This window comes from Rhineura floridana, chromosome 3 (assembly GCF_030035675.1).
Source record: "Rhineura floridana isolate rRhiFlo1 chromosome 3, rRhiFlo1.hap2, whole genome shotgun sequence".
Taxonomy (NCBI): domain Eukaryota; kingdom Metazoa; phylum Chordata; class Lepidosauria; order Squamata; family Rhineuridae; genus Rhineura; species Rhineura floridana.
In genome coordinates, this window is record NC_084482.1 from 74,160,086 (window position 1) to 74,183,770 (window position 23,685).

Below are 23,685 nucleotides of genomic sequence, written 5' to 3' on the forward strand. Positions count from 1 at the left end.
ACTGGAAAATGGCAAATGTAACGCCAATCTTCAAAAAGGGATCCAGGGGGGATCCCGGAAATTACAGGCCAGTTAGCTTAACTTCTGTCCCTGGAAAACTGGTAGAAAGTATTATTAAAGCTAGATTAACTAAGCACATAGAAGAGCAAGCCTTGCTGAAGCAGAGCCAGCATGGCTTCTGCAAGGGAAAGTCCTGTCTCAGTAACCTATTAGAATTCTTTGAGAGTGTCAACAAGCATATCGATAGAGGTGATCCAGTGGACATAGTGTACTTAGACTTTCAAAAAGCGTTTGACAAGGTACCTCACCAAAGGCTTCTGAGGAAGCTTAGCAGTCATGGAATAAGAGGAGAGGTCCTCTTGTGGATAAGGAATTGGTTAAGAAGCAGAAAGCAGAGAGTAGGAATAAATGGACAGTTCTCCCAATGGAGGGCTGTAGAAAGTGGAGTCCCTCAAGGATCGGTATTGGGACCTGTACTTTTCAACTTGTTCATTAATGACCTAGAATTAGGAGTGAGCAGTGAAGTGGCCAAGTTTGCTGACGACACTAAATTGTTCAGGGTTGTTAAAACAAAAAGGGATTGCGAAGAGCTCCAAAAAGACCTCTCCAAACTGAGTGAATGGGCGGAAAAATGGCAAATGCAATTCAATATAAACAAGTGTAAAATTATGCATATTGGAGCAAAAAATCTGAATTTCACATATACGCTCATGGGGTCTGAACTGGCGGTGACCGACCAGGAGGGAGACCTCGGGGTTGTAGTGGACAGCACGATGAAAATGTCGACCCAGTGTGCGGCAGCTGTGAAAAAGGCAAATTCCATGCTAGCAATAATTAGGAAAGGTATTGAAAATAAAACAGCCGATATCATAATGCCGTTGTATAAATCTATGGTGCGGCCACATTTGGAATACTGTGTACAGTTCTGGTCGCCTCATCTCAGAAAGGATATTATAGAGTTGGAAAAGGTTCAGAAGAGGGCAACCAGAATGATCAAGGGGATGGAGCGACTCCCTTACGAGGAAAGGTTGCAGCATTTGGGGCTTTTTAGTTTAGAGAAAAGGCGGGTCAGAGGAGACATGATAGAAGTGTATAAAATTATGCATGGCATTGAGAAAGTGGATAGAGAAAAGTTCTTCTCCCTCTCTCATAATACTAGAACTCGTGGACATTCAAAGAAGCTGAATGTTGGAAGATTCAGGACAGACAAAAGGAAGTACTTCTTTACTCAGCGCATAGTTAAACTATGGAATTTGCTCCCACAAGATGCAGTAATGGCCACCAGCTTGGATGGCTTTAAAAGAAGATTAGACAAATTCATGGAGGACAGGGCTATCAATGGCTACTAGCCATGATGGCTGTGCTCTGCCACCCTAGTCAGAGGCAGCATGCTTCTGAAAACCAGTTGCTGGAAGCCTCAGGAGGGGAGAGTGTTCTTGCACTCGGGTCCTGCTTGAGGGCTTCCCCCAGGCACCTGGTTGGCCACTGTGAGAACAGGATGCTGGACTAGATGGGCCACTGGCCTGATCCAGCAGGCTGTTCTTATGTTCTTATGTTCTTATGTTCTTAGTTCACACACGCTATGCTCATTCTCTCTAGCCTTCTGGGTAGATTGAGGATTCCTTTCTTCTTTCTTAGTCTGAGTGTGTCTGAATGTAGTAATTTTAAAATGTGCCTATATACAATCTTTAGACGTGATACTATATTATTTCCTTTTCCTTGTAATAAACCAATTTGTCATTTAGATCATTACGTGTGCATTCTTTATTGGGTGTTAGGGTTAAGGGAAAGAGAGAGATTGTACACAGAAGTACAGGAAGAAATTGATAACACACCAAAACAAGATGTTCTGATAATTATGGGGGACTGGAATGCAAAAGTAGGGAACCGAGAAGAACTAGGAATTGTGGGGAAATGGAGCTTAGGAAATAGAAATGAAGCAGGCGAAAGACTTATTGAATTCTGTGAAGCCAATAATTTGTTTCTTGCAAACACATTTTTTTTGAGCAATCAAAAAGACGACTGTACTAATCACTTCCGGGAAGGGTGACTTAGCCTGTGCCTGCTTTTGAGACGGGCTCCTGCCTCAAAAGAAGCTTATTCAGATATATCAGTCAGTTTTTTCTTTTTTTTTTGACTGATTAAACTTCTCCCGGGTAGGGAGAAACGAAGAGATTAACCTCAAAGCCTATTTTTGTTGGGACGACCAGATCTCATTAATTTATGGGACGAGGTCCAGCCGACGAAGGTGGGACGGATTTTCAACAGCAAGCTCTATCTGTTAAAGCGAACGTTCATCTTATCTTCTAAGAGAGAACGCACTAACAGGCAAGCACCCTTCTTTCTATATTTTTCTTTTACTTGACTTAAATTGTTGCTGTTTAAAAGAGATTTGCCAGATTGATCGGTTTTTGACATCTCACTGGGGAGCCGTAACTTCTCTCTGCTACGCACTAATTAATAGCTTATCTCTGTTTTTGTTGCAAAAAGCTGTCCTGGATTTGCATTCTAAAGATATACACAGAAGAGGGATTTCTATTCCAGATTTTTATTTTGAAAAATATTATACTGTTTTGAGACTACTCTCTTTTTGGTCTATTTTATTTTGACGAATCTGTTTCTTGACGATTGCCATTAATTGTTTCGATCCTGGGAACTGCATTTTGTTTACTTAACTATTGGAGAGATAAGGCTGTCTGCTCTGTTTATACTGTGATGTCACCAAGTTTGGAGTATTAACCCAATTGTTGCTGAAATAAGAAGTGGTTTTCCTATATTTTTCTTTTAAAATGGCAATTAAGAAAGTGGCTGAGAATCTGGAAATAACTATGTTTCAGAAAATAATGGATGAGATTGAGATAACGAAAATTGAATTGAGTAAAATGAAGCAGGAGATTAAAGATATAAGGGTCCCTGTGAGAGAGGTGACCCTGGAAGGGGTCCCTGTGAGAGAGGAGACCCCGGAGATTGGAACAGGGGTCCCTGTGAGAGAGGAGACCCTGGAGACTGGAATAGGGGTCCCTGTGAGAGAGGAGATCCCGGAGATTGGAACAAACGTGGAACAGGAACAAGATTTGGAGTCTATGGACTTTAGAAATAAAATCTATTGTTTGGAACTCAATGTTATCTCTGAAGAAATTAATGAAGATTCTAGAGATAAAGTTATCAATGGCATGGATTATCTTCTGGACTGGAATGATGTGATGGAGCCCAATATAGAGAAAATCTATGGAATTAACTGCAGCCATGTGACAATGGAAAAACTTTTAAGAGATGACCCAGTGTATTTTGAAAAAAAGAACAGAGATATGATTTTACAGCAGTATTTCAGCAACCTATTCAGAATGGATGGCAAGAAAATATTTGGGATAGAGGTAATTCCCATCAGACTCTTACTATATGACTATGGCTTTGACAGCAAGATTATTATGGAATACTGATAATGGAAGATTGGATATTGAAATTACTGGACTTAACAAGACTACTGAAGATGGAAGATGGAAAATGGAACTAATAGAGATAATAGAACAATGGCTACTGAAATTACTGAACCTAACAGATTCTGATGTGATGGATTAATTGAAATGTTTATTTTGACTATGGTTATGACAATAAGATTATCATAATTAGTAATGAGATGGATTAATCGATATGCTTATCTGGAAAAAAAAAATTGATAGATATATTTCTTAAAGAATTGAAACCTCTCTTTGACTTTTTGTGGAAAGAATAAAGTAATGTTTATGAGATTTGATGATTAAGTAAGATAACTACTGGAGGAAAGTGATTTTATAATATGACTTAAGAGACAGGATTGTTATATATTATAGACTTATAACTGATTTGATCTTTGACAAATGGGAAGTCAATATTTTATTCTTTATTTTTTATTTTTTATTTTTTTTTTCTTTTTGTTTAACTATTTTTGATTTTGTTTTTTGTCTTTGAATGTTTTATGATTTTGTTTTGTATGTTTTATGAAAATCTGAATAAAAATTATTGAAAAAAAAAAAACAAAAAGACGACTGTACACATGGACATCACCAAATAGTCAATATAGGAATCAAATCGATTATATAATTGGTAGCAGAAGATGGAGAAGTTCCATACTTTCTGCGAAAACAAGGCCAGAAGCAGACTGCGGTACAGATCATGAAACGGTAATATGAAAAATCAGAGTAAAGCTAAACAACAACAAAACAATCATAATGCCAAAATACAATTTAAATAACATCCCAGAAGAATATAAAGATCAAATAAGGAACAGATTTGAGGCTTTAAACTTAGTTGATAGAGAACCAGAAGAACTATGGATTGAAGTCAGAGACATTATCAGGAGAGAATGCGAAAAGACAATACCTCTCATTAAAAAGAGAGAAAAACCTCAATGGATGACTGAAGAAAATCTTAAAATGATTAAAGACAGAAGGAAAGCAAAAGCAAAAGGAGACAGAAACACGGACACAACCCTAAATAATGCAATAATACAGTGACTAATACGTAGGGACAAAGAGAACTATTATAATAATTATTGTAAAGAAATAGAAGAGGACAACAAAAAGGGTAGAACCAAGACCCCTATACCAAAAGATTAGAGAAATCAAAGGGAAATTTAAACCAAGAGTAGGAATGTTGAATAATCAACAAGGCAACACACTGACTGACAGAGAGAGAATAAAAGGAAGATGGAAGCAATACACTGAATAACTATAAAAGAGTTGCCAGGATGAGAGTCATTCACAGAGGAACAGTATGATGAAGAACCAGAAATTTGAGAATGTGAAGTGAAAGCTGCTCTTCAAATACTTGGAAGAAACAAATCACCTGGAACAGGTGGCATACCAATACAGTTGCTACAAGCTACTGAATCTGTCCAAAATTTAACAAAAATTTGTCAAGATTTCTTGACAAACTAAACAATGGAAAACTAAACAATGGCCCACAGACTGGAAGCGTTCCATATACATCCCAATTCCAAAGAAAGGGGATCCCAGGGAATGCATTACTTATCGAACTATTGCTTTAATATCCCATGCAACTAAAGTAATGCTCAAGATTCTACAAGAAAGGCTCTTACCATACATGTAGTGAGAAATGCCAGATGTCCAAGCTGGCTTTAGAAAGGGAAGAGGTACAAGAGATCATATCACAAACATAATAATGGAATGGACATAGTAATTTCAGAAGAAAATCACCCTGGCTTTATTGTGCTTTTGATTGTGTACATCAAATTAACTATGGAATGCTTTAAAAGAAATGGGGGTACCCACAGCATCTGATTGTCCTGATGCACAGCCTATACTCTGCACAAAAGGCTACTGTAAGGACAGCATATGGAGAAACTGACTGGTTCCTGTAATGTGAGTAGGAACTCAAGTGAATTAGACATAGTTGTATGGGGGAATCAGTTGGGGGTGGGACCAGTAGGAAAAGGAAAGTAGAGCTCTTGGTTCTGCAGCAACAGGCTGTTCAATAAAGTTTGTTCCTTCTAAGCAGTGTTTGGAGTTCATTTCAACTCTTGCAAATATTACATGGTGTCAGAAGACTACCTAAAAACATAAGGCAGTGAAAAATGGACCAGTTGAAGCCTCCAGGAAAGTTGGTGTTTGAAGGAAATGCAGCAGAGAACTGGAGAAGATGGAAGCAAGGGTTTGAATTGTACTGCATTGCAAGTGGAGCAGATAAGAAAGATGAGAGACTCCAGTCAGCATTATTTCTGCATGTGGCAGGTGAAGAAGCAAGAGAGGTATTTAATACTTTCCAGTTTGATGATGATGCAGATAAATTAAAATTCAAGTTTTGATGAATAAATTTGAAGCTTATTGTGTGCCCAGAAGAAATGTTACTTATGAAAGGCACAGGTTCTTCACTAGAATACAGAGTGAAGGAGAAAGGATAGACCAATATGTGACTGATTTGAAGCTTTTGGCTCAGACCTGTGAATTTGGGGAGCTGTGTGATTCTCTTATTAAGGATCACATAGTGTGTGGCATTCAGACAGACAGATTGACAGCCAAGTTACTGAGAGAGAGTGATTTAACCCTTGAATGTGCAGTGAATATATGCAGGGCAGAAGAAGTGGCTGCAAAACAGATGAAAGATTTTGGGGCAACAGAAAAACAAATGGATGCCTTACAGGGCAAAAGTACCTTTGAAAAGCCAAAAGTAAGCCAGCCTCAAAGCAAATGGAGCCCTGGCACTACTACGAGCCCCCAATAGAAGGAAATGCCACAGAGGCCTGTAGAAGCAGCAAAGGCCTGCTACAAGTGTGGTATCAGACATCATGACATAAATGTTTGTCCTGCATATGGGAAGGAATGCAGAAGATGTGGCAAACTTAATCATTTTGCTAAAATGTGTAAAACTAGAGATAGAAAACTTCAACGCAGACAAATGTTCTCAGTAGCAGATACAACTAAAAATGCTCATGATTTCTTCATTGGCACATTGAATTCTACAGCTCTGGAAGATGAATGGTGTGTGGATCTTCTCATAAATGATCACAAGTATGTGACCTTTAAGATTGACACAGGAGCACAGGCTAATGCAATGTCTTTAAAAACATACAAAGCCTTGCAAGCTGAACCACTTCAGCATTCAAATACCAGATTAATAACCTACTCTGGAGAAAGACTACATGTGTCTGGTAAATGTAACCTGGATTGCAAATATAAAGATCGAAGGGCTGAGTTGGAATTTCACATAGTAGACTTTGATGCACAAGCTGTACTCGGTCTCCGGGCTGTGACTAATTTAAATATGGTGCAAAGAGTTAATTTAATGAAAAGAGCTCCAGTAGATCAATGGGATGTTGCAGTTGAATACAAAGATGTATTTGAAGGCTTAGGTTGCTTACCAGAGAAATACACTATCAAAATCAACCCACAGGTTCCACCTGTAATTCATGCACTTCGGAAGGTTCCAGTGGCACTAAGGGATAAAAACCAAAAAGAACCAATATTACCTCATGAAATTCCAAGAAGACCTTGGCAGAAGTTAGGAATGGACTTGTTTGAATTTGAAAGAAAGGACTATCTACTTTTGGTTGATTATTATTCAAAATATGTGGAAATATGTTTGCTTGAAGACACTACAAGTAAATCAGTAATTTTACACTGCAAATCTATATTTGCAAGACATGGTATACCTGAAGAGGTTGTCAGTGTAATGGCCCTCAGTTTTACTCTAGAGACTTTAAAATGTTTGCCAAAGATTGGGACTTTGTTCACACAACATCCAGTCCACTATTTCCTCAATCCAATGGAATGGCAGAAAGAGCGATCCAAACAGTAAAGAGGATTCTTAAGAAATCTAGTCTGAATAACACAGATCCTTATCTCAGTTTATTGGATTACAGAAATACACCTACAGTAGATACAGACTCACCTGCAAAACTTTTAATGGGGAGACGTTTAAGAACCAGGTTGCCTACCTCAGCACCGTTGTTACTACCTCAGCAGGTAAAAGGTGACATACAGACACATCTGAAGAGAAGACAAGAAAAACAGAAGCTTTACTTTGACAAAGGTTCAAAGCCTTTACCACATTTGCAGGTTGGTGATTCTGTTAATGTTCGGCAAGATGGAGTTTGAAAACCAGCGAGAGTGACTGGACAAAACATGACTCCAAGATCATATTTGGTTCAGACTGATGATTTAGCTGTCTACAGACGGAACAGATCTTCAAAGCACTCCAAGTTGTGAACCAAAAACGGATGAGACTACTGAGACTGCAACTGCACCTCCATCAGAGTCTCAAGACAACAAAAGTGGAACAGCTATAGCACAAAGTGCCAGTGATATACCAGAAAAGAGTTTGGACTCTGAGTTACCTGTTACTACATCAAGAGGCAGAGTGATCAGAAAACCAATTCGATATAGACAGTAGTTTCTATCTTTTTCTTAAAAAAAAAGGGAGATGTAATGTGAGTAGGAACTCAAGTGAATTAGACATAGTTGTATGGGGGAATCAGTTGGGGGTGGGACCAGGAGGAAAAGGAAAGTAGAGCTCTTGGTTCTGCAGCAACCAACAAAGCTTGTTCCTTCTAAGCAGTGTTTGGAGTTCATTTCAACTTTTGCAAATATTACAGTTCCATTTGGAAAGGGTGTGAGACAGGGGTGTATTTTATCACCCTATTTGTTAATCTATATGCAGAACATATCATACGGAAAGTGGGATTGGACCAAGATGGAGATGTGAAAATTGGAGGGAGAAATATCAATAATTTAAGATCTGCAGACGATACCATACTACTAGCAGAAGCCAGTAATCATTTGCAACAAATGCTGATGAAAGTTAAAGAGGAAAACACAAAAGCAGGACTACAGCTGAATGTCAAGAAGACTAAAGTAATGACAACAGAAAATTTATGTAACTTTAAAGTTGACAATGAGGACATTCAACTTGTCAGGGATTATTAATACCTTGGCACAGTCATTAACCAAAATGGAGACAATAGTCAAGATATTAGAAGAAGACTAGGACTGTCTGGGGAGGGCAGCTATGAGAGAACTAGAGTCCCAGGCTATGGTCTGAAGGCACATGAGGCCAGCACCCTGCTGAAGGTAAGCAGGGTCAGGTCTGATCAGTGCCTGGATGGGAGACCGCCTGGGGACCATATGTAAGCCGCCTTGGGTTTCTATCATGAAAAGAAAGGTGGGGTGTAAATGTAATAAATAAATAAATAAACAGAGAAGGTCCTCAAATGCAAAGATGCATTGCTGCACACGAAAGTCAGGATCATTCAGTCCATGGTATTCCCGATCTCTATGTATGGATGTGAAAGTTGGACAGTGAAAAAAAGTGGATAAGAGAAAAATCAACTCATTTGAAATTTGGTATTGGAGGAGAGCTTTGCGGATACCATGGACTGTGAAAAAGACAAATAACAAATTAAACTACAATTATCACTAGAAGCTAAAATGATGAAACTGAGGTTATATCATACTTTGGACATATAATGAGAAGACATGATTCACTAGAAAAGACAATAATGTTGGGGAAAACAGAAGGGAGTAGAAAAAAAGACCAAACAAGAGATGAATTGATTCCATAAAGGAAGATGCTGACCCGAACTTACAAGATCTGAACAGGGTGGTTTACAACAGATGCTATTGGAGGTCGTTGATTCATAGGGTCACCATTAGTTGAAATTGACTTGAAGGCACATAACAACAACAAGGGTTAAGGGTTACATGCATTTAGAACAATGCAGTTTTTGACTCGTTTAAGTGCAAACTGTCCTACAGGGTTAGGAAAGGACAATCCAAATATTCTGAACTTAAACAAATTAGAGAGACCATAGCACATTCTGTAATACAGAGTGATGGCAGGAACAGATTGTCCAAAGTATACATAACAGAAAAAGCAGAAGAGGAATTTCATCCTTACTTTGGTTTGGACTTATGAGGTGGAGGAAAGATCTGAGAAACTGTCAATACAAGCAGATGAGTTGTTCAATAGTCATGTTTCTGATCCAGGTGTTAGGAGGAGTTGCTGAGACAAAAGGCCACCAAAGAGATTTCAGGATTTTGTTACAGTTTTCAGCAGCCAGCTGATATGCTTGTTAAAATAAAGGGGGAAGATGTGTTGTATTCTGTGAACTATAACCTATGCTTAAGAAATTTGTCCTGAGCAGAACACAGTAGTTGAAGGGAGAGATGGAGGAAGGAGAAGAAAAAGGCAGAAAAAATATGCTGAGAATGTGATTGGATGTTATGAATAAAGATCTTAAGAACATAAGAACATAAGAAGAGCCTGCTGGATCAGGCCAGTGGCCCATCTAGTCCAGCATCCTGTTCTCACAGTGGCCAACCAGGTGCCTGGGGGAAGCCCGCAAGCAGGACCCGAGTGCAAGAACACTCTCCCCTCCTGAGGCTTCTGGCAACTGGTTTTCAGAAGCATGCTGCCTCTGACTAGGGTGGCACAGCACAGCCATCACGGCTAGTAGCCATTGATAGCCCTGTCCTCCATGAATTTGTCTAATCTTCTTTTAAAGCCGTCCAAGCTGGTGGCCATTACTGCATCTTGTGGGAGCAAATTCCATAGTTTAACTATGCGCTGAGTAAAGAAGTACTTCCTTTTGTCTGTCCTGAATCTTCCAACATTCAGCTTCTTTGAATGTCCATGAGTTCTAGTATTATTATAAAAATAATTTGGATCTATGTCTGGTGGGTAAAGTGGTAGATATAAAAAGGACATAGTATACTCAGTGGTACCAGGAAAGGAGGGGGGAGAGTGAATTTGTTGTTTGAGCTCCTAAACATTTATAGTATTCTGGAGAAATGCCTGGCTGCCTGGAATGGGAATCTGTGGGGGAAGAGCAAGAGGAGCACTCCTCCCCACTGGATACCCCACAATCTCCAGATTCCCAGACTTCATTTTTAAACTAAGGGTAGAAACACACTCACTGTTTTGCTGGCTCCTGTGTGACTCCATCTCACTCTTCTGAAAATGGGGGCACATGACACTAGTCAAACCTCACCCCTTTTACTATAAAACCTGCTGGGAGCCACTTGAGTGCCCTTTTTTTTCTTTTAAAGTCATCTTCAAAGAGATTTTGCAACTGGTCAGCAGATCAACCCATTCCCTCTCCAGGTGTGGTTAATGGAAACACTTTGCTGTGGCAACTAGTGTGTTCGCAGCCTAAGTAAGTTACTAGCACTTACAGAATGTGAGCATAAGGCAAAAGCTGCAGGCAGTATTCTCCTAATTTGTTTTGTGAGAAACTAGCCTGCTTGCACCTTCCATTGTTTGTACCTAACAAATGAAGTCATAGCAATAACTGATGGAAAGCAGATCTGGCCAGTTAGACAAAGAGTAAGTTAGAAGGAAACATCCTGAGAAGGAGGTTCTTGGTTTGTTGGCTGACTCTGGCTCTCCTTACGCCATAATTCCTGCTCAGCTATACCAGGTACTATTTTCCAAGCCATGTTTCTACTTGGATATATACCCAGGGGTTATGGAGGATCTCCTGTTGTCTTCAATGGATATTTCCAAGCTACTCCAGATAATTTGCTTGCTTGAACTCCTAAACATCATGCCCTGGAGAAAAGCCTGGTTAGCTGGAATGTGCATCCACAGGGGGTTGGGGATAAGGGGGACAGTCCACTCCGTTGGATACCCCATAGTCTCCAGATTCCCAGCCTTCATTTTCTAACTGAGTAAGTTACTAGCACTTCTAGAATTGGAGTATAAGGCAAAACCAGCAAGTACTATTCTCCTAATTTGTTTCGTGAGAAACTAGCTGCTCCCACCTTTCATTGTTGGTAGCCAACAAATGAAGACATAGCAATAACTAACATTTAGGAAAGCAGATCTGGCCAGATAGACAAAGAGTAAGTTAGAGGAAAACTTCCTGAGAAGGAAGTTTGTGGTTTGTTCTTAAGTCTTTTCTGTTGGGACGCTTCCAGTCCCAACTGTTGCTATTTCCGGGTGGGAATCAATCACACACTGGCATATTCAGGTTGTGCAATTAAACTTGATTGGAAAGTTGGGAACAACAAATTCACTTCCCTGAAAGTTCAGACTTTTTGTGATAAGGAAACTGCAAGGCAGCATCCAGTAGATATGTAAAGAATATCCCTAATAAAATGGTATTATAAATGTCCTTAGAGGTCCCCCTGCCCAAATTTAATCCACTCAACAAGTCTGCCATTCGTTTCATAAATGTATACCAACACCTTCAGCACTATAATGTTCCCAGTGTGACACTGATCTCAGCATTGCACTGAGGCATCTGTGGGAACAGGTGGGGGAACCAGCACAATACGACATGTCTGCATGTTTAATGATCCAGGTGAGAAGGTGGCTCTGCCCAACCAGTCCTGGCTGCAATAATGGACTGGAGGAGGGCTAACAAAGTGAGGCTCAATCCAGACAAGGCAGGGGCATGGTTAGTAGGTGGTTCCTCTATCTGGATGTTAGGTATACTGTTTTATTTGTTTTATAATTGTGTACTTTATTGTTGTAAAACACCCTGGGACCTTATGGTAAAGGACATATAAGAAATCTAATAAAACACACAAACACCCTGTTCTATGAGGGGTTACATTCCCCCTAAAGCAGGGGTAGACACCATGCTTTCCGTCAGGTGTTGTTGGACCCCAGTTCCCAGTATCTGTGAGTATTGGCTATGCTGGCTGGGGCTGATGGGTGTTGGATGCAACAACCTTGGGAAGGCACCATATTGGCTACCCCTGTCTTTAAGGATCACGTGTAGCTAGGGGATGCTCTTGGGTCCCCCTGTGTCAAGACACAGGCATCCTCAGTAGTGTGGACTGCCTTTTACCAACTTAAATTGATGTGGATGTGGATAACCTGGCTTCAGTGACAGATGCTCTGGGAGCTTCTGTGACGTCCTTCCCTGGCACCACCTGCGTCGCTCTCACTCGTGGCTACCAGCAGTCAGGATTGTCGTGTTTATTTTTACCTCTCTCCACTCCAGCACAGATCTCAACAGATTCCTCTGCTAAGCCACACTACCCAACACTGTGTATCCAATATAACCTCTGGACTGTGCCTTAGTCTCTTCCTGGTTATTTTGATACCTTGTGTCTGTGTGTATAGGTAATTCCCAACCCCCCTGAAGCCTCTTGCCTATGAAGCTCACAGCTCTGGGTTGCTCTGTGGTACTGGATGTTGATACAATATCTCTTCCTTCACCGCTGCCACTATTTGATACTATTTCTTCTTCAGCCTTGGTTACTCTGCCTCCCCCCTGGTCTGTGCCCCCCCAGCTGAGGAATCAGGCTTTAAGTAAACCAAGAAAATATTTATTGATAACACTAAGAATCACAAGATTACTTACAGATTTCATTGACAAGCATATGGTTTCATATATGTTTCTCTTATGTTCCTAATTCCTATTATTTGCCTCAGAACTCCCAATTTAATATCTCAACAGCCACCTCTTACTCTCCACATCAACCTCCCTGTCCACAACCACCCTGTCCAACCCCCACCCCGACTCAACTGTCATCCTCTCATTTATACCTTCAGCCATTCAAACACACAGCCAATCATCATCCAGCATTCTACAGCCCATGTACTCCTCACTCACTCCACTTACCATATTTCCTATAATAAACCTGCACTTACCATATTTACATTACATTCACATACAGAAACATCACAGCCTCCCTGCAATAACATTGGGAAAGCATTGCAAAACAATGAATAAAGGAGAATGTGTTGTGGATCGTCCAATATAAATCCACCATTAATGCACTATTATTGTGTCAGTGACATGCTACAGAATATACTTGCAAAAAAACAACAACAGTCTGGAGGGTCCCTTAATACCTTTTAACATCACAAATTTGCTTTGATTTGATTCTTGACAGAATAATGGCAATTTCGTGTTTAGCTTTTGTAGCTGGACTGAATTTTGTTGGATTGGTTTTTAATTTGTGACTTTCTCTGGATTTATGGCTGGATCTGATCTAGTGTTGGCAGGGCCACTGACAGTCGACAGAAATTTCTACCAGGACCAGAGCCAGCAGGGTGCCCAGACTCTTAGCTTTCATTTAAAAAACAAAGTAAGTTTATAAATGATCTACAACAAAAGTTATACACCAAAATGCGAACTATCGTGCTCCCACAATTTCTGTGAAATGAGCTAGTTGGCTACTCTAATCCCTGCCCTTTCAGGTTTTTAGCCAATGAGTGAAGTCAGAACTGTGATTGACAAGGGATTTGCTGAACACCAAACAATAGCTAGAAACCCTTACAAGTGTTGAAAAGAGCTGACTTTTCCTGCTTGTCTCTGCATATTGGTTAATGGTGTGCATGTGCACATCATGTGAGCTGAATAAGCTTATAGCTTTTAGCAGCAGCACGTGAGCCTGACTGCCATTTTCTCTGTATCTGTGAACATCCAGCACAAGATCCAGAAGATCGAAGAAGCACATGCAGCACACCAGGATCTTGGTAGGCATGCCACCCTGGGTTCCTACTGGGATGAAAGGCGGGATATAAATCTAATAAATAAATAAATAAAATGCATAGCAAACAATTTCAGTGATTATAATAAAAGTGTGCATGCAGGGTTTTTTATTTGTTTGCAAAATATAGCATATTACACATTTTGTCTATCAAATAATTTTTGAACAGAAAAAAGGTGTATAAGCAACTTATGATGCTATTACAATGTGTTATAGTTCTCTAAATATGAGTCATACAAGTTTAAATTATCCTGGGCTACTGAACAGAGCAGTTGATTTGACAAATTTGTAGCCTGTTTTGAAAATGTTCCCAATGAGGCTTTAATCCTGTACTCCCTTTTCTGGGAGTAAAGCTGCAATCCTAAACCCACATACTTGGGCGTAAACCCCACTGAATTCAATAGGATTTACTTTTGAGCAGGCATGGTTAAGATTGTGCTGGAAATCAGTGGGACTTATGAACAGACATAGCGTAGGATTGTTGTTAATCCTTCTCTCCCCCCTCCTATTTTTAAGGCAATTAGGCAGGGCTTACTCAGGTGTCAATGCTGTTATTTGGTAGGAAAAGAATACTGATATTTAAAAAAATAAAATAAAGTTCTAAAATAAAGTTCTGCAATGACCAACTGGTTTTGGCAATAAACTATGATATGGGGTGTATGTATTTTTACATCCCCTGTGTGTGTGTGTGTAGTCTTTCCAACACCTTGTGAGGTAGGATAGGCTGAGTTTTTGTGTGTGTGCTTAGAGTATTTGTGCTTGTGTGTTAGCAAGGTATTTAGTTTTTGGTAATTTGCCGTAAAATATCAGGACTGTGGAAAGTTGAAGTTAAAGTGATGAGTGGGCTCCCTTTGTGCATGTTTCCCCCCTAACTGCATGGCTTGTGAATATGAGATTATATATATATGCACCTCGCTTTTCTTCCTGAGTCCTGTCACCTCCTTTCATCTTTGCAACAAACTTAGGCTGAGAGTTAGTTCAGTCAAGCTGCACAATGTTTTTTTAGCTGCTTCTATATTTTTAAATATTATTTTAATGTTTACGTGTTATTTAATAATTGCATGATTATGGTATTTGAACTATTTAAAACAGTTGTAAAATACCTTGAGAGGGCAGGAACTCTGAAAGGCAGGTTAAAAATCTGTTAAATACATCTTAAATCAAGACTGTGGATTCAAGATAACTGTTCATATTGATAATATTGTTGCGCGCCTCCCCAATCTCCAAGCGGTGAGATTTCAGGGGTCCCTGCACTCATCCAGGGTTTGGTTTCCTTTGGGAAGAAGGTCAGTGGAGACTGCAGTGTCTTTATGAAATATGGTTTATTTACACGCATTCCAACCTGAGCTCAAGGATGGGTTCAATGCATCAGCAGTCCAATATTCAGCTTTTCCATCTGGGTTGCAAGAGGCACCTCAAAAGCCATGGTGCAGAGAGCCTGTCTCTCTCTGCCTGCCTGCAGCCCCAGCCATTCTCTAGCCACACTAAAACTACAAGCACAACTCTGCTAGCTGCCAGGAGTGGGGGAGAGCCTCTCCAGGAGAGTTTCAATCACAAAAGGGGTCTTCCTAGCCCATTCTCCATTGCTAGGCAACTGATTGGCCCATTATCTTACCTGGCCAATCTATTTGGTTAACAAAAGACTGATTTGACCAGCAGAGAGTTCCTCATTCCAAGGCACAGGATTCCAAATCAGAGGCTGGAAAGGGGACCCACAGGAACCATCCATTCCAACCCCCCATGCTCATAACACTATATAAGCAGCCAATACACTGGCAGGAGGTGGGGGATGGGTGGGAATGTAGGGAGCCCAACCTACATACAGTGTACCAGGCCCAGGATATTCTGTTGGCATCCCCAACTGCTGTGTTGGTTTTAAAATGGTTTTATTATGTGATTTGTTTTAATTTTGTCTATTTTACTATGTATGTCACCAGGAATTTATGAAGCATCTCATAAGTTGATCAAATATAGTGTGCCTCCTACCCCCTTCAAATATCTCCACATCAATGTGTCCTGTGTTTAGCCCCCACTCAAATGTATGACATCTATGCATACACTTAGAACTTTCTTCAAAATGTATTTTCCTGACAACTGAGAGGTGTTTGCATGGCCTTGGGTGTTTTGCACAAAATAACCATGCAATCATGGACTGTTGCAATTCCAGTGTGATTATCAACTGTTGCCAAATTTCCTCACAGCAACAGATTTGTATCACCAAGAGTTTTACACAATAAGTATACCCCCCCTCCTTCTCTGTGACCACAAGGATTTTTTTTTTAAGATTATTGTGCAAGGGGGTGTTCGGGGGTGTGTGTTTCTGTTGTAAACAGAGTATTATGTGCACCTGCGGGGGTTAAAATCTTTTGAAAGGCTAAAACAATCAGCTGACAGATTTTGCAACTTTGCTGTATTTAAAGGGAAGTAGTTTGCTCAGGGAATGAAACTTCTTGAAAGAAACTTGTGTTCTTGAAGGTGAGTATGTGCTTTTTTGACAAGGTAATGGGGGGAAATAAGAGTGGGCAGGCTTTTGTATCTTCTGGGTACATTGATTTCCTTCTTAGACTTGTCTAAGGAGCAAACTGCATGTTACTGAGAAAATGCTCTCCAACTTGCTTTCTCCCTCTCCTTCCTTGATCCCAGATGTATAATTCATAGGAAATATAAGTCTGGAGCTCCACTGGGAGAGAAATGACAAGTAAGCACCCAGTGAGGAAAGAATTACACATGCCCTTCTGCCCCACCAGCCTTCTTTTCAAAATGGTGTTTCATTATAAACAATCATTGGATCTGTCTTATACACACACACATACACAAAACAGGGTCATAAATGACACCCACCAAAAGGATTATAGCAGATGTGTGTGGAACTGCAAATGATCACACACCCAGCAGCTATGTCACACCCTCTGGTATGGACAGAACATAGCAGGAGGATATACACACAGAAAAGCACTATACTCTTGACAGTGTGTAAAGTCAATTTCAGTTCCATTTGTAGCTTACAACAGAAGAGCAACTACTTCATAGCAATAGGCTCTACCCATCAGGAAGGGGTAGGGGTCAGAAATTCTTAGATGTTAATAAGTATCATGATAAGGAATGACATAGTTTATTTTATAAAATTTACTGATTTTCTTTAGTGTTTTTTAAATGCTTTGGTCATCTTTCTCAATTGATTGTATTTATTTTACCCTTCATTTTGGCACCAACTCATATTGTACATATAGTCTCATTGCCAGGGGTTTGAACATGCCCTCTCTACCAGCAACATCTTTTTTATCCCCTTTTTACATTTTTTAAATATTGAGTCTGAGGAAGAGTTTTGTGAAATCTGAAAGCTATATTGTAATAGGCTCTAGCTGGCTAACCCCAGACAACAGCCTGGCAACTGCATTATGGACCACAGGGAGTTTCTGAACTCTTTTCAAGGGCCCCACATTAAGCACGTTTCAGTAGTTCTTGATGTTACCTAGCATATGAATTATGCAGTTAGACATGTCTTCTTCCTTGCCACTTGAGCAGGGAGAGAGAGCCCTGGATTATGAAACGCTCTCAGACTGCAAACCAGTATCTTCAGGGTAAGTGCAACCTCATCCCACATAGGCTGCATACAATCCCTGGGTTAAATGACCCAAGAGCACATCTGTCTTATCTGGATTAAGTTTCAGTTTGTTCATCCTTATGCAGCAGTTCCTTACTGCCCCCAGACAGTTCAGGGATTTCTGCCACTTTCCTGTGATCAGGCTTGTAGGATTCTCCCTCCTGCAGTGTAGCATGTCAAAGAGGACCTCAGTCTTATTTCAAGCAACTCTGACATCATAAATGAAAGTAGTGGTGAGGTGACATGTAGTTGTAGATCTCTCCTAGTGACAATGACATTGGTGCAGGATTGCTCAAGCTCTGTATCCTGCAGCAAGAGAGCTATCCCTAAAGAAAACCCCAAATCATATTCTCTGCTGCTGCTCAGAGCCCTGTTCATCCTCAAAGAGTCTCCCACAAGCAATGGAAAATGACAGAGCTTGTACTTCAGCCTGCTGAGACCCTTGAGTAGTGGGCAGGCACAGGTAGTCCTAAACTAGCCAGCAAAGCAATACCATCCAGTGAGGAAAGGGGTGGGAGGAAGAGCAGGATTTCTGTCTGCAGTGGCACCACCAAGAATCCTGGACACCTTGTATTTCTTTTGTGGGTAGCTGCTGCAGTGGGGCTCCTTCCCATGTGGCCTCTATGATCTTGCATAATATGAAATGAATATCATGGCTCCATACATATGGACTGACATGGCAGAGTATGTAATAGCTGCATTTTTTCCTCTGCACGTAGGTTTGCACTAGGATAATGAAATACACCATATTCCTGCTCTTTGCTGTGCTGATGTTTGCAAAATATTCAAGTGCTCAAGAATGTCCTATCAAATGTGCTATTGAAAGTCTAATTAACCAGAAGATCCAGTCATCAGTTGATGCCACAGGTATTTGGATCTGGGGCTGTGGACCTTTTATGATGTTTGAAACTCTATGCCCCATTATCATTGTAAAATTCCCAATTTCTTCTAGGATTTTCTTGTGAAAACTCACAGTGCTTGCTTTAAAGGTCTGGGAAACCAAGGCTGTCTTGTCACCAATATTTTGCCCTGAATCAGTGTCCTCACGTATTGTAAACTAAAAAGAGCATGAACCATAAATGTCTCTCTTACCCAGTGACTGCTGGTGCCTAGACCTGGTACAGCTGCTATGGGAGTGTGGCCAAAGAGGTCATGGGGGAGTGGCCAAATTTTGGTTTTCTCCTCATCCTCCTCTCTTGCAAACATACTGTGGATACTTAAGCATTCCAGTTTTACATGAGCACCTAACTAAACTGTAAAATGTCTTGCTAGGGTTCAGAAGGGATTCTGGCTGCTGTCACAGCAGTATCATAGATAACTGTTATTTCCTAAAGATCTCCAGAGTTGCTTTTTAAAAAAATAAAACCAATCCTGTAAACTGTAAGTTCCTATCACTCGGAGAAAAAAATATGGCAGGTGGGGAAAAACAAGAAGCCGATTTGTTAGAAAAAGGAGTCTTTCACACAATATGATCAGTTCTGAATACTGCAGCAGGACGTTCCTCAATTATTCCACTGGTGTGGAGACTAAGACATTCATACAAAGTATATTTAAGTCTCTTGGTTTTTATAAAAGTAGAGATTTGCTTAACTTGAAGCAGGGATTTGCTTAACTCAAAATTCCTTCTCCTTTTGATCAACCATATTTACAGAGGTTCCACGTCACCACTCAAGTTGAAATTGGAGCTGGAAGTGTGCAACAACCCCACACATGCCCTGCTAATAGGATTACCAATGGCAGGATATCTATGTTATCAACTACTCTCCTGTTCTCTTCTCCCCCAGCCCCCATCATGAAAGACAGTCCTGGGTTCCTGGGTTCAGAAAGAAAATAAACATCTCGTCTTCTTCAAAGCATTCCTAAGCTTTTTATTTTAATTAAAATAATTATAATAGGTTCTTGCTCTTATCCCTATGAGGATTAATTATCTTGCATAAACTCATGTCAAATTTGCAGATACTTTAAATAAATAAAAATAAATTAAAAAGGTCCAGTCCAGCCCAGTCCATTCTTGGGGCTGTTTGCCACAAAGAATCTCCTCTTCCTCCCACCCTGACAATAAAAGTGTCCAGCCCATGAAAAAAAACACCCAGATTCTCTCAACACACACACACACGCAGTTATGATGCCAGCCAAACAATGGGGGGGGAGGTAGTTTGCCACCAAGAATCTTTCCCCCCATAAAAAGAGCTAGTTTGGCCCATGAAGAAACCAGACCCCCTCACACACACACACCTTATGATGCCAGCCAAACATTTTTGGGCGGTTTGCCACCAAGAATCTTCTCTTTCATCACCCTGACAATAAAAAAGGCCTAGTTTGGCCCATGGAGAAACCAGACGCCCCCATACACACCTTATGATGCTAGCCAAACATTTTTGGGGCCATTTCCCACCAAGAAGACTCTCCTTTCCCTTCCCAGTGCCCTACAATAAATATGGCCCACCCCTGCCTATGAAGAAACCAAACCTGCTTTTAGAGTACTTTACCACCACTTCTCTCATTGATTTGTCTATATATCTGAGCATACCCAGAGCCAATGTGTGATTCTGACATAGTCTAAGACTAGCAAATGTAGTACTGCTCTTGCAGCAGTCTAGTCTCCTCCCTAATTTGCCTGTGTTAGAGACAGATAGACAGATGTCTTAACAACAGACGGAGCAGAAGCTTTCTAACAGGGCTGACAAGCAGGCAGACCAAGAGAAGGGATCTCTTTGCCACAGCCACACTTTTGGCTAAGCAGTGCAGAGAGCTGATTGGCCAGAGAACACATAAGATTGACACAGGTTGACATAAATATTTGCAAAACTTCTCTGAGTTCAAATAGAAGTATAAAATGTGTGTGGAACAAGAAAGAGTGTGTGGCTTTGAGATAGGGGGAGGGTGTAAAAATTGCTTGACATTCTCACTGGAGGGCTGTGCCTCAGTAGCCCAATGGACTGGCCTCCACTGCTCTTACCATACCAGAAAAACCTTTATATTATTGCTAGATCAAGTTTGCTACTGTTTGATGAAGTTAGTTTCAACTTGGGATCCTTTCTAAATTGAGAAGTTAATAACTGTGTAAGATCCTGAGATGTGTTTTCTTACTAAATAGTGTTGAAACTCTATTTCTGAGTTTCTTGTTCTTCTAGATAGCATTTAAGCAGAATTTATCTTAGGATAGTTGGCACTTTCCTCAGTGCACAAGTGATAGACCAATTTATAATTAACAGTTGATGCTATGATTTAAGTGAGTTTAAAATGCAAAACTGAACACCCTCAGGTGTTTTTTTTTAATTCAGGGTTAGCAAACTGTTCTTTGTTTGAGTCTTTTTGCTCGAACCTAGGCCACATCCATACCATGCATTTAAAACATTTTACCACTTTAAACAGTTGTGGCTTCCTCTCAAGAATCCTGGGAACTGTAGTTTATAAAGGGCGCTGAGAGTTGTTAGGAAACCTGTTTTCCTCAGAGTTACAGTTCCCAGAATTCCCTGGGGATAGATTGTTAAACCACTCTGGGAACTGTAGCACTGTGAGGGGAATAGGGGTTTATTAACAACTGTCAGTACCCTAACAAGCTGCATTTCTCAGGATTCTTTGGAAGAAGCCGTGACTGATAAAGTTTCATAATGCTTTAAATGTATAGTGCAGATATGGCCCTAGTAATGTAGAAGCAGTTATAAAAACATGGAATGGTGGTGTGGGGAGAAATGTTAATTGTGTGCTTTGCAGTGGAGGTCCGGGTAGTGGTAACATAAGACCATCAAGTCCAGGGACTAAAATTTCCTAGCTGCATGACTGGGGAGTAAAACCTGGTAAACTCAATTGGGACTACTTCTGATAGAATTGCACAGTTATAATTTCATGTTATGACACATGGTCTCATAATGATACTGAAAATAAATGTGCCTCTTTGGCTGCAGTCTTATGCACACTTGCTTCAAAGAAAGCCCATCGAACTCAGAGGGGTTTCTAAATACAAGCAGCATGTCCCACATTCAGTTAACCCTGTGTATGCTGTTTGCTATTAATATGCTGTTACTCACTTAATTGAGTCATTCTCTGTAGAGTTGTGATGGAGACACAGATTTTCCATGCATGTACATTTAATGGGATAGTCATCTCCCCCCCGCCACCTGCAGACAGAGGCTGTGCACTCAGCAACTGTCAGACATGTGGATAATGTAATAGCTGCAATGTTTCTCAGACTGGAGATGCAGAGATGGGGTAACAGCACCAATCTCTGCCTGCCTAGCAGGTACAGTATTAAAAGTACAGAGCTTCTGTCGGGGGAGGATAAAGTGACGATGCTAATGTTTAGCATTGTTTTCTTGTGGCTCAGATGGAGAAATCTGCTTCCTAGAATGGCCAGGTTCACCAGACAGCCACTCATTTCTGCTCCCAGTCTTCTTGCACATGGACACAAAAAAGGTTATTGGTTACTATTTATTTTGTTAACAAGGGACAGCAGGAACAGAGAGTTCTAACAAAGAGAAATGTAGGAGATGCTAGCTATAGCTGTTCTCTGGCCCAGAGGACTACTTAAGAGATGTGAACATTAACCATTTCACAGGTATTTGTGTGCAAGATTTTACATCTTCATGTGCTCCTGATATATAGCATGTACAAAACACCTATGGAATCCAGAAAGATTCATGTGACAAATGTCAGAGGGGATCAGACTCAGCTGAGATTAGTACAATTTTGTAGCTGTGGAGTCAGGCACTGCAGCTCTTCTCTGCCTGCCATACAAGTTCCCACCTTTTTTCCCTGCCTTCCTCTGCAAGACGCACATGGGACCCCAGGAGGACAGGTGGAATATGACATCTATTTGCTTCAGTGTAGCCTCTGTCATGGTTGAACTGGCCTGACCTGCTGTCAAAGATAATCCTACAGGAGCCTGGCCTAGGGAGGCATGACTCAGAGAAGCTTGAGTGGGATTTCTGTTTTGTGGGTGAATGTGCAAAGTATATCCCTTGAGAATGAGAGTGAATTCCTTATTGCTTCTAGCTGTCTAAATAGCAGCAAGAACAAAGGGCCCTTTTCTGTTTGAGCAAGGGTGGCATTGGGTGTAACACTAACCCTCTTGTCCCTTCTTGCAGTGTCTTCATTCCTGGCAAAGACCGAGCTGATTTGCACAACTGCATCAGCACGTGGTGCTGATGCCCACTGCCCTTCAGGTGAGATGCTTTGCTATGCTGAGAGAGGGGCAGTGACTGGGAGCAAATTAGAAGCATTGGCAATGAGGCCAAGAGGGCAAAGAGAGGATTTGCTCTGTGGGTAGAGAGGCTGAACACATTTCCATGGATCGCTGCTCGTTTTGTGTAGATATGGGTATTAAATATAAGCCAATACCTAGAGGAAGCTGGTTGGGCTTTTGAGCGTAGTCTTTATCAGAGCACAATTGCAATGGTGCCTCATCATGTGGATATCCCCCACACCATGTTAAGCCACCTGTTGCCCTAACTTCTCTTTTCCACTCTCAGGTCACAAGGCCACTGGATGCGCCTGTGGAATGGCTTGTGGCTCCTGGGATATCCGTGGAGAAACTTCTTGCCACTGCCAGTGTGCCAAGATAGACTGGACCTCTGCTCGGTGCTGCAGAGTGGGTATTGTCGGCTGATGGTACCTTAGCTGCCTGTTGGCTCCAGCTTCAAGGCTCAATAAACATGCATCTATAATCTTCTGAACAGTCTAGTGCTTGAGTCTTTTCTTTGCTCCAGCTCAATAAACGAAGCTCAATAAACATGCATGTATAATTTTCTGAACAGTCTCTAGTGCTTTTCTTTGTACCTCTCTGGAGTAGCAGCTGTCTAAAGATAAGAAACTAGGAACACAGGCAGCTGTGAATTATAAGAACAGTCCATCAGCGTCAGTATTGTCTACATTGATCGGCAGCAGCTTTTTCCAGGGTTTCAGGCAGGGAGTCTTATCCAGTCCTGCCTCAAGATGTTGGGGATTGTGTAAGGAAGGATGCTTGACCTTTTCTTTTCTTTGGTTCATTTCAGTGGACCTAGGCATACTGTCTTGCTTGTGTTGCAATATGGGAAATAGCCCTTCATCACCTGTTGGCTCCAGCTTCAAGGCTCAATAAACATGCATCTATAATTTTCTGAACAGTCTAGTGCTTGAGTCTTTTCTTTGCACTTTTCT

At 40.9% G+C, this 23,685-nt stretch overlaps 1 protein-coding gene across 2 annotated transcripts; it reads left to right on the forward strand.

The window, feature by feature from the left end:
- The first annotated feature begins 13,787 nt into the window (after positions 1-13,787).
- On the forward strand, positions 13,788-23,300 carry LOC133382187 (resistin-like). 2 transcript variants are annotated; one of them, XM_061621861.1, is made up of 5 exons: positions 13,791-13,929; positions 16,364-16,418; positions 18,267-18,414; positions 22,635-22,712; positions 23,019-23,300. In XM_061621861.1, exons 3-5 carry the CDS (start codon positions 18,282-18,284, stop codon positions 23,153-23,155), a joined length of 348 nt encoding a protein of 115 aa, XP_061477845.1. In that variant the 5' UTR covers positions 13,791-13,929; positions 16,364-16,418; positions 18,267-18,281; the 3' UTR covers positions 23,156-23,300. The 2 variants fall into 2 exon arrangements, with proteins under 2 accessions (XP_061477844.1, XP_061477845.1); XM_061621860.1 differs by lacking the exon at positions 16,364-16,418 and having other exon boundaries at positions 13,788-13,929.
- The last annotated feature ends 385 nt before the right edge of the window (positions 23,301-23,685 follow it).

Excerpts from the sequence above, each read along its gene's own strand:
- LOC133382187 (XM_061621860.1), top strand. The coding sequence starts at position 13,909 with ATGCAGCACACCAGGATCTTG. Across the intron at positions 13,930-18,266 it reads TGCAGCACACCAGGATCTTG|GTTTGCACTAGGATAATGAA; the intron begins GTAGGCATGCCA and ends CTCTGCACGTAG. Across the intron at positions 22,713-23,018 it reads TGATGCCCACTGCCCTTCAG|GTCACAAGGCCACTGGATGC; the intron begins GTGAGATGCTTT and ends TTCCACTCTCAG.